We start from the raw sequence: 11,190 nt of genomic DNA, 5'->3' as shown, positions 1-11,190 counted from the left end.
CACAGTTAGCCAACAAAAACTACATTTGGTTACTACAACTGTTTCCCAAGTATATTAGTCCATGTTCGACTTTATAAACGAGATTAATTAACTTAAAATGTTTTGTATAAAGTCTTCATGTAAGTAAGTACATTTACAGCTCGGCCTTGACACATCCAATATGGCGGCGAAGACGTTGTGGCGTCTGTGTCTGTGCTGTAAACAAACACACGGAACCACGTGACATACAAAATGTCCGTCGCCTTCCAAGCCTTTTCTAAAGAAAGTGGAATTACCTCTGTGAGTAATTTTGAAGTATAATACAACAAAACGTCTGGAATATGTCGACTTGGGTGAGTTATACCAAGCCACGAGCATTTGTGGTCACGTGACGGCGACAGATTGGTGACGTCATCACTTTCATAAAGCATCGGTTCGCATAAAACAACGAGTCACTATGGAAGCTGTTTGAGTGCGAATGAAAGGCTGACATGATGAAATAAAATTGGTGAAAATTTTAAACTTTGTAATATATTGAAGAAGAGTCGTAATTTGATAAACTGTAACTGAAAAAAAATGATAATTGGAGGATAAAGTTGTCATTTTACAAGAAAAATATTCCAAGAATCAAAGCGACGTGTTTGGTTACAAACATTTGATTTATTTTATTATTGAGATTGTATCCTCATATTTCAATCAGTATGCTTTCTTTTGTCTTCAAACACAGTATTTAATGTGCAATTATTTCTTACTGGTCACAGGAATTCACAAGTAATTGGCACTTAGAACACATGGTGGTGTGGGGGGGCACTGACATATACAAGGTGGTGGGAGGGGGGGTGAGACGTTTACTGCATTTGTTTTTTTTAAATAAATGACCTTTAAAAAAAACTGCTTGTTTCCTGTGTGATTAATCAAAAACAATTACCAAAAAAAAATCAATAAAAGCTCGTCATGCTGCGAGTGCACATTCCAACATAGTGCTTTTATATATGTGCTGATATACATTTGAATATATTTTTATATTCATATATTTATTTGTATTCACTGTGACAGGAGGAACACCAGAGACAGAGCGGTTGCCGTGGGTACGTGTAAGCCCCGCCCACACTTCCTGTGAGGTAAGACTGTGTTTTGCATGAGGTGGTGAGCTGTGCAGCGTTCAAAAGGTCAGACAATGGCTGAAAGCTTCCGAGGTAAACTGCTTTTGTTGTGTAGAAAAACTGTAGAAAACTGGCACACACGTCTTAAGAGTGTGTGTGCGAGGTTCTTCAGAGGTCTGAGTGTGTGTGTGTCTCTGGTGTTTGAAGACTGAGGCGATGATTGAGTGACGATGATACATAGCTTTTTTTTATATATATATTGACCACCATGGGGTTCTAAAGCAAGAAAAATCCACCCCTTCAAGCGTCAAGCGTTCCAGAATGTTCTCTCGTATGAGCTGGTACTTAATTGCTTTACGTTTACAACAAGTGGCCGCCATGTTTGGATTGACGACACAATTTGGTCAGTGTCTGAAAGCGCGGGTCTTTTCTAGGGTGGATTTCTCCGTCAACATTCATGTCTAAAAACTGCAACCAGGTCATATATACTTATTTTATCTTCTCAGGATTCTCCTCAAAAAACACCAAAGGAGTCAAAAAAATAATGCTCAAGTCATTCTAGCTAGTAAATTAGCTCCGCCCACCACACAAAGTCGAGACGTGCTTTTTTTTGTGAACATGAATGTCATTAAAAGAGAAAACAACTTATCAAAAAGAGTACAAAAACATTAAAAACAAACAAAAAAATAAACCATACAAAAAGATTCCCCCCACATCAGACACCCTAGCCACAGACAGGAAGTGACACAGTCAGCGTACTCAGAAAGGTGCAAAGGGCTTTGGCGCCATCTTGCGGTGAGACAAGAAAGCGCTCACCCAAAGGTGCTTTCTTAAAAAAAAAAAAAAATACTAGCACTCCTGGTCACTTTAGCTCCCCCTGTGGCCGGGCGGTGACAGACAGACGGGCGGAGTCACACGTGGACGAGAACGTATTTGGTCTTGGGGGGCACTTTTTTTGGCTTTGGGGGGGTTAACGTCGCGTAAACAAGCGGCGGCGCTGTGCTTTTAAGGTGCTCGCATGAATACAGTGATGAAGACTTTCATAAACAAAATTACAATTGCTTACTGGGACAATCGCCATCTGGTGGCCGATGACAGGCACTGCAGCTGCTAAGCCCCCATTTGCTCTAAGCTGCAGTGGCAGATGTCGGCCACCAGGGGAGCGAGGAAAAAAAATAACATTCAGGCAACTGCCGCCGCTTTTAAGTAAACTTTCGCTTTGGATTGATTGGATTTTTATCAACGAGGGTGTTTTTTTTTCTTTTGTTTGTCGTCCACTCGTCCCCGCCCGTCTCCTCTCATAGCACCGCAATGGCAGTACAGTACGACCGATAGCAAAAACAAAACAAAACAAACAAAACCCCGCCCACTTCCCCAGCACCTCAGCCATACAATGATGCAAAAATATGTGGTTCTCTTTCTCTACGACTATTTTACAACTAACAGAATCTCAGCCGCTATCGTTACAAAAGTTAATTATTAGTACCGGCTCGTCTTTCAACACACTACATACTGTACACAAACTCAAACGTAGAAAACTTAATCCAAAAATAATAATAAAAAAAAAGACTTCTAGTGAAATGTTGAATCACTTCTTCCCAAATGGAACCCAGCTATTTCTGTCCAGTCAGGTGATTGCTCCTCCTCCTTAGCAACATCATAATGGGATGCCTTGCTAAATTGTAAATGAACAAGTTGTCAATATTATATACTCATGAGTGTAATACGCATGCCGGGCCAGTAGGGGGCAACATCCCTTCACTGATTTGAGTCACCAAAGCAAATACAGGTATTTCTCATATGTCCTTACATCAGGGGTTAAAAATGTACTCATCATGAATGTATAAACATGTATAAGAATACAAATAAGATATGTCCACATGAAAACATATTTCCAAAATTTGGATTGATTTCCAGCATTCGGAAAACATGATAGAAACGGGATCAACACCGTGTGGGATGCAGTGGTGGTGTATCCCATATATCGTATACGGTTCCATTTCTAGTCTGTTGCTAAAAACATGAGGTAATGTTGCACATTTTCATTGATTCAGACCCCAAAACAACCATTCCGAGAAATATTAACTTCATGCGGACACGTCCTTAAGTCATGTGACTGTGATGGATCGATGTGTGTAAATGTAAATGTACACTTTGACCCTTCTGGTGCATCAAAGAAAAGAAAAAGTCATATTAGCTATGTGGGAAAGTGGATGTAAGCCTGTGGCGGCCATCATGGAGGCTAGGATGGTATCTTTGAACATGTAAAAGGATCGGCTCCTATGAATCCGACCGTGATAATTAAACGGTACAGTGGCGTCATTATTTCTCGGCGTTGTTGGGACTATATTTCATACGTCCTTCATGTATTCAGTGTACGGCGGGAGTAACTCGGTACGCAGAGCGAGGCCCTCTATGTGTTCCGCCATCTTGGTGCTGACGGACACAGACTATTAGGCAACACATCCTGTGATGTTTGGCGCCATGGAAAAAAACGACAAGACGTGTTCCTGTCATGATCGTACCGCAGTGCTTCAGGGAGGCGTCATCTCCGATCCTTTCAGTGCAATTCCAACCCCCCCACCACCACCAGCGCCTGTTTAAAACTTCATCCTTTGTGTCATTAGCGTGTCTGTACAGTACAGCTAGAGTCATTAAGCCCCGCCCATCTGCAGAGGGCACTTACATAAACAAACGCACATGCAGGTGTTTATGTTGGACGAGCACCTCCTCCTCCTCCTGTCTCTTTGTCTGGATTGTGGCTTCGCTCGTGTGATGGCAGACTGCCGCAGTGCCTTGTCTGTCCTGGGAGATTCTTCTACACCCCCCCCCTCCCCCCAACCCTCACACGCCTCTCTCCTCCCCTCCTCCTCCTCCAAGTCTGCCACGACTAGAATTTTGGCTGCCTCGGTTCAACAGTCTGGTCAATGTTAGCCCGCTGATTGGCGGCGCTTCTTGTGAGGACGCTTCCGATTGGCTGCCAGTGGGGAAAAAACGAGGACAGGCTGAGACCCGCCTCCTCATCATCACCATCATCATCATCATCATCATCAGACTGGCTGCTTTTTTGGTGCCGTAAACACAAACAAAACAACCATGACAGACACCCACCCTTGCACAGGTGTGTGTGCGTGTGTGTGTGTGCGATAGAGAATATGACAACAAAAGAGAGCAGTGTGGGAAAGTGCAGCAAACAGACATTTACAAAAACAAGCAAAAATATCAAGAGTCAAAAGCGTCCAGGCGCACAGACCTCAAATCAATTATTTTACTACATCACAAATTAAATGACTGTAACAACAGCGCCCCTGCTGGTGGCGGTTAAGTAGCACAAGAAAATGCTTTATTTTTTATATTTCAATAAAAATCGTAGTAAATCGAGTGGCGCTTAGAGTTTTAAGATAGCGACTGATACTAAAAATATCCTCTGGATTATTAGATTTTATAAAATTAACTTCACCGATGTTTATTGTCATCTGCCTACTTTTTATTTGGCTTTACTTGTTTTGTTTTTTTAAGGTCATGAAGTGAGTTTGCACATTGAATATTGTTATCGTTGTATTGACACATTCATTCATTTAACTCATGGATGTCATTTTACCTTGCTTTGTCTGTTAGGGTGTTGTAGTATTAGGGTCACATTGAAAAAACTAAAGTCGAACATTTACAAGAAAAATAACATACGATTATGACAATGAAGTTGAATATTTACAAGAAAAAAATTGTACATTTATGACAAAAAAGTCGAATATTTACGAGAAAAAAGTTGTACATTTATGGGAAAAAAGTTCAATTTATGAGTACAAAGACATACAGTACATTTACAATTTTTTTTGTAAATTTAGGAAAAAAGTTGTAATATTACCTTTGCCCAAGGACAAAGGTCTCGGGCAATGCCTGTTACAACGGAGTAGTAAAATAAATGGAGTAAATTTAGGAGAAAAATGGGGGACTCATGTGACCTTTGGCCTTGGCCATGTGGAGGCGGTGGGGTAAGGACGTTTTTTTTCCTCAATGTGGCCCTAAAACACAGTTGTTGTCCGTGCTTTTCTTTGACACATGATTGTCCTGCTAAAACTTAAAAATTTTGTCTTAAAAATGTTAAATACAGTACATACTGCATATACATTTTAATTCATGACTATTACAATAAATGAATTATTAAAAAAATTAACGCAATTCAATAATTGCTTCACACAATCACTCAGTTCCTAATCAATGTCTACGCCCACCCTAAATGTACTCTGCTATGGAATATAATTCCTTATTTCCAATATTTAAATGTATAAAATAAGCATGACTTTTGAGGCACATTTCTCCCTGATGTTATTTTAGGCAATAAGCGAAAAAGATGATACTGTAAAATCGACAAATGAAGGAAATGAAAATGAAAGAATGAAAGAATGAAGGCATGTAACGCTCGTTCTTTCGACAACAAAGTATCCAAGACTGAATCAACAGCGCCTCTGCTGGCTGCAGCCAAGCGGTGCACTCCATTGCTTCATGATGCAATTTATCAAACATCAATTGGAATACTGTACAATCCATCCCATCCATTCTGATGGATGCGCTTTTTAATACCTTATATTTATATAAAATAAATGTATGATGTGTGTGTCGGAAAAAGGTGTGAGGCAGACAAAAACAAACAATGTCTACACACACACACAAACACACACACACATCCACCCACGCAGTGACAAGCATGCGCAATCAGTGCACGATGCAGCCAGACACACACGTATGCGGCACATAGATTGAAAAGCATTGTGGCTGGCTTGGGGACAGACAGACAGACACACACACACACACACACACACAAGAGAAGACAAAAAAACCATACATTAATATGCATGCGCGCACACATGAGCACACAAAGCCTCCACATAAGCAGCCAGTCTTAATACGCATTCATTACATATACATTGTGTACGTATAACCCCCCCAGCCTTGCTCATGGGGGGGGGGGGGGGGGGGGGTCACGCTGTCCTGTCCTCGTCTTCCCTCTGTCGGCAACGGCGAATACGTCCGATTTAACAAGGTGGCAGGTTTTAGACAACAAAAAAAATGTGAAAACTGCCCTTGGAAAGCCCCCCCTACGCCCCCCACCCCCACGTCCCCTTTAAAGCCTGTTTTAAAAAGACGGCGCTCTGGTTTCAGGGGAGAAGGTGCAGACGTCGTTATCTAATTGAGGGGATGCAGTCATTGAAAGCGTATTCGGGTACGGCAATATTGCGCTTTTGCTGGGCTCTCTGTATGAAAGGCACAGGTAGATGTTCTACTACCGATTCTGATGTGGCAGTAGTGTGGGTTCTCTGTTTCAGTAAGTTGCGATTGTACCATTTTTATTTGGGGGGGGGGGGGGGGTCCTTTGCCTTAAAGCCTCTTAAATCACATTTAAATATAAAAAAAAACAGTGTACCTCAAATATTGTTTTTAAATAACACTAGCCTGAATATACACATTTTAAAAAACACTGGTCTCGATTGGACGGCGCCTTCAAGGTTTACTTTGAGGGGGGGGGGGGGGGTTTGACAGTTTAACTAGCGGCAAAAGTCCAAAAGACGACATTGACGCTAAACAGTCCGACGCTTGACAGCAACACTCGGGATGCCACCCCGCACGGTAAGGTGCTTGACGTTTACCGTCCAAATATTTAAAGTTTTAAGGTTTCGAAGTAGTCCGAGTCAACGCAGAACCCAACGTCTCCTTGAACAAAAGCTGACATGTTGGAGAGGTGACAATGAGGTTCTCTGTATTTGTGAGTCTTAGAGAAGTTGGTTTCTATGGCAACGTTGATGTAGAAATCTAAAATGGGATTCCTAACCTCATCAACAAAAGGTTCGACTTGCTGGCATGGCTTCTCACGCCTTGTTAGAAGGATTTTTACATTAAAAAGGGTATAAATCCACCACCGCCCCCCCACACCCCACCCAACCCCGACTCTGGATTGTTCAACATTTCTCTGAGGAATCAGCAGATCTCAGCGGACAGGAAGTAGCGCAGGTCTTTGACCAACATTGTTGGAACAGCACACATTTAAAGTTTAACGTAAACAAACTTGCGTCGTTCTTCTGGACCCGTCAGCAGGGGTGGGGACGAGGTGAAGCCCCCTCCCCCCAACCCCTGCTTGTACATTCAGTATGACAACAACAGTGTTAGCGCACATGTGACTTGGTCACGCCTCTCCTGGGAATGTCAGATTTTGGCAGGAGAGGAACCTCCATGACAACATGCAGAAGGGTGGGGTGGGGGGCAAGACTCGGGGGCGCGCGCAAGACTCGGGAGGGGGGCGCTCCACCTCCTGTCACGGACACTTTGGGAGGGACAACATCGAGGCAAGCGAGTAAACGTCGGCGAAGATCAAAGCTGGGTGAAGATAGAAAGCAAGGAAAGAAAAATCCCCAAACAACAGAAGCAGCGACACCAGAAAAACCTCATCGCTGCTCCTCCCCCCTCCCTCCCCCCATCTGTCCAAATATTGGTCAGTTCACTCACTCAAAACAAAGTGCTGCCGTCTCCTCCCGCCCCCTGGAGGGTGTCTGCTCCCCCGCCCGCTTCGTTACTGTTGGCACCGGCGGCCGCCACGGCATCCAAGGAAGCAGCATCAAAGCCTTGCTCTCCGCCCAGCCCGTCGGCCTCCATCTTTACGCTGTCGGCAAGAAACGTGGAGTAGGCGTCGCTGTCGGCCATCAGGAGTTTGAGTTTGGGGATCCAGCTCTTTCGGACCACACGGCGAGCGTTGGTGCACATGTCGGCGGCAATGGCGTTCATCTCGCTCTCCCTAAAGCTCGGCGCGAAGTTCTGACAGTAGACTGAAGGATGGAGGTGAAGACAAAGAAGGGATGAAAATGGGAGGCAGGGCGGTGACGGTGTGAAATTTACGGAGTGTCAGGTGACTCACATTTAACGGCGTGCAGCACTCTGTTGTCCAGCGGCTTGCGGCTCGGGTCATTGGTTGATGAGCGGATGCCGGTACCACAACTGTTAGCCAGAGTGCTCCTGTGGAAAGAAAACACTGTGAACTTCCCGACCATTCTATTAGGATCAGAAACAGGAAGTGCTAAATTTTTGGGTGCGGTTTGCTGCTCACCTGTCAAAGAAGGCGGCGAGCAGTCGCCTGAGCAGGACTTTGTGGCGGGTGCCGGCGCTGACGTGGCAGTTCATGAGCTGGGCACGCGAGATGTACACCGAGGTGCCGCTCACCAGCTCCAGCTTCTCGGCGGGGTCGCCCTCCTCGTAGAGCTTCGGGTGGCAGCGGTTGCCAATCTGGCTGATGAGCTCTGACGGCAGCGATGCCAGCTCCTGTCTGGCTCGTCCACCTCTGCCACCCCGGCCACCACCCGAGTCCGGGGCAGCGTCTGGGAGAGCCTCCACCTTTTCCCCGGTCGCTGAGGGGCGAAATGAGAAGTTAGCGGACCCCTGATTGTACTGTAAAGGTTCTCTTTCTGGTTCTTTGGACCACATTGATCCATCACTTAATTAGAAAGGTTTTCAAATTGGATTTTGAGAGCGATGTCTTAGGTCAGGGGTCTCAAACATGCAGCCCGCGGGCCAAATATGGCCCGGAGGACACTAGTTTGAGGCCCCCGCCTTGTTAGTGCGGCCCGCGCAAGTTTGATATGGATGCTGTATGATATCATGTACCCAGAAAAAATTATTACGTTTGATTAATGTTCATGTTAAAGGTTAAATAACTGTTAATAGTTATCCTCCCTATTCGTGTGGAAGTGGTAAGTTTTGGGCTTTTTTAAGTTTAAAGGAAATGACTTGAAGGCTACCGTTTAGGTCGCTAGCTCTCTAGTTTGCGAGTTAGCATGTGTCTCAAGACCCTGCAGTTGCGCAATATGTTGTAAATAAAATAATAATAATGTTTGTTAATTTTAATCTGAAAAAAATAATTTGTCTACCCACCAACTATATGTGGTTTAAGTTTTTATTATTTGCCGTTTTATTATTATTATTATATTTATTTATTACTGATTGATTGATTTTCTTTATTCTTGATTTATTTTTCATCTTATTTTGTGCAGAAAAATAAAAATTGATATTTGAGAACAGTGGAATGTTTTATCAGAGCTTTTATTGTAGAAAATTGGAACCAAAGCACTGAAAAAGTTTGTATATTTTTCTGTTTTTTAATAAATGGGTTTTTTTTTGGGGGGGGGACCTGATGCGGCCCAGCCTTGCCCAGACCCTAGCTCCAGTGGCCCCCAGGTAAATTGAGTTTGAGACCCCTGTCTTAGGTTAAAGCCCTGGAGGAAAGAACCCAGAATGGAAGTACACGTTGTCTATATGCTGTAGCAGTCGCCGCGCCATGTTGTGCAACTCCGATGGTGCTACGCGAGTGTGGCCGGAATCTAACGGTGCAACAATAATATCAAACAGTTCTGACCTGCAGTGTTGGCGTTGAGCATGCTGTACATGGTGTATATGTTGCAGATTTGTCTGTACTGTTCCTCTGCGCTCTCATCGGCCATCTCGTCTTCTTCCTCGTCGTCGTGGTAACTGATGGGCGAGTCGCTCGTATACAGGCTGAACGTGCCCGGACTCGTCCCTTCAGGGGTGCCACCATTTTGATTGTTGTTGTTGTTTGTGGTAGTGGCGGCGGCGGCGGCGCTGCCGTTATTGCTGCTGTTGGGGTTACTGCTGACTCCGCCCCCACCAGGCAATAGGGGTGCATTGGAGGCCAGAGCACCCTGCCCAGACGACTCCTGGGTAGCGGTGCTGGAGGAGAACGATGAAGAGGATGACGAGGAAGAGTAGCGAGGAGCCTTCCTTTGGCCGCCTCCCGCTCCAGAGCCGCCTCCACCGTCGCGGTTGCCCCCCTCCCACAGTCGCTTGGCCACCGGGATGCAGACCACGGAGTAGGGGAATCCCTCCGTCTGCAGAGAACGGATCATTTCATTGGATTGAACAATCTTACTGTTCCACTCCAGTCCTGTAGGTGGCGGTACAAAGTTGCCAGATACAGCAAGCTTTTTCTTTCCTGCATGTGGAGGCTCACTCATACACTCAAAATGGAATCTACAGGAAGAAGTACGTCAAGAAGTGAGGAGGTCTACCTGTTGAGGCTGAGGTGTAGCGGCCGTCTGTTCCGTCTTGACCTTGTGCACCAAGGGGAGGGGTGTCAGACAAGAGGCGGGTCTGCCAGAAGCCGGGGGCCCGCCGGCCCCTCCTACCATTGGTGTGACCGGACTCTGAGGCTCTGTCTCTTCTGTGTGGAGACCCTGTGAGTCACAGCTCGGGGACGAGACCTGCGGAAGCAAAGGACACATTTACAATTCAATCCACGTTGTTGTCGTCTTTCCTGATCCCAGTCCCTCTTTTTGGCTAGTACCTTGAGGAAAAACTCTGTGCCCTTCTCCATGATCTGTTGGATCTGGAGGAAGCCGGCCGTGTACATGAGCAGGAACTGGTCGCCCACGTTCATGCTGAGGCGGCCCGTGTAGCAGAAGGCTAGAATTTGCTGGAAGCTCTGTGGCTGCACGGCGGGCGGCAGCTCCACCACCGAGCTCTTCCCGCCAGCATTGAACAGGTCCCGGAAGTACGAGGAGCTGGCGGCCAGCACAGCACGGTGCGCCTAAGGAGTGGAGGGCAAAAGTACTTTTGAGAATAATTATTTCTTGTTGTTGTTATCTTTGCATTTTATTTACGGCGTCTGATGTATTACTGCTGGCTGTGAATTAAATTGCCCCTCCAGAGATAAACGACACCTTTTAAAACTTTACACCCGAAGCTCCTGACAGAGGAGTGGGGAGGCTGCGTTGGACTGCTGGAAAAACATTCAAATGAGGACTCCGGCAATTTATTTTCTTATCTCACCAACTGACTTGCACTGCAATCACTGAGGGACTAATTAAACTCGACTGTACATCTTCAAAAAAACGATTTGGTCGACTGAACTCTGGGAAAATGAGCAATGCAGGCTCTCTGCAGGCGTGCCGCTCTAGCTCTTCTACCAGGGACAACAATATGAAAAGAAGATGGTTTGTACATTTCTTAAAGATCTCGTGCACACATTAAATACTGTCCCACTACCATGTACTGTACGTCAACGCCGTCCTAAGAACATAAACTATTTGTTATCAAACATTCACTCAATTGG

The 11,190-nt window shown here is 45.2% G+C and overlaps 2 protein-coding genes across 4 annotated transcripts in view; one reads left to right on the top strand and one right to left on the bottom strand.

Moving 5' to 3' along the window:
• The first annotated feature begins 1,141 nt into the window (after window positions 1-1,141).
• trmt1 (tRNA methyltransferase 1) overlaps window positions 1,142-11,190 on the top strand; it is a 25,864-nt gene continuing 15,815 nt past the window's right edge. Inside the window, exon 1 of the mRNA XM_058065301.1 lies at window positions 1,142-1,175. Within this exon, the coding sequence (XP_057921284.1) occupies window positions 1,157-1,175 (19 nt within the window). The 5' untranslated portion in view covers window positions 1,142-1,156. The remainder of the gene's footprint in view (window positions 1,176-11,190) is intronic.
• The window catches only part of nacc1b (nucleus accumbens associated 1, BEN and BTB (POZ) domain containing b), an 11,352-nt gene continuing 6,603 nt past the window's right edge, over window positions 6,442-11,190 (bottom strand). For all 3 annotated transcript variants that reach the window (XM_058065295.1, XM_058065297.1, XM_058065294.1), the window contains exons 3-8: window positions 10,423-10,665; window positions 10,148-10,339; window positions 9,478-9,967; window positions 8,176-8,473; window positions 7,987-8,084; window positions 6,442-7,897 (exon numbers count right to left, since the gene is read on the bottom strand). In XM_058065295.1, coding sequence (XP_057921278.1) covers window positions 7,581-7,897; window positions 7,987-8,084; window positions 8,176-8,473; window positions 9,478-9,967; window positions 10,148-10,339; window positions 10,423-10,665 — 1,638 coding nt within the window. In that variant the 3' untranslated portion in view covers window positions 6,442-7,580. The remainder of the gene's footprint in view (window positions 7,898-7,986; window positions 8,085-8,175; window positions 8,474-9,477; window positions 9,968-10,147; window positions 10,340-10,422; window positions 10,666-11,190) is intronic.

This window comes from Doryrhamphus excisus, chromosome 1 (genome assembly GCF_030265055.1).
Source record: "Doryrhamphus excisus isolate RoL2022-K1 chromosome 1, RoL_Dexc_1.0, whole genome shotgun sequence".
In the NCBI taxonomy this organism is placed as follows: Eukaryota; Metazoa; Chordata; class Actinopteri; order Syngnathiformes; family Syngnathidae; genus Doryrhamphus; species Doryrhamphus excisus.
This window is presented reverse-complemented; position numbering and strand designations above follow the sequence as displayed.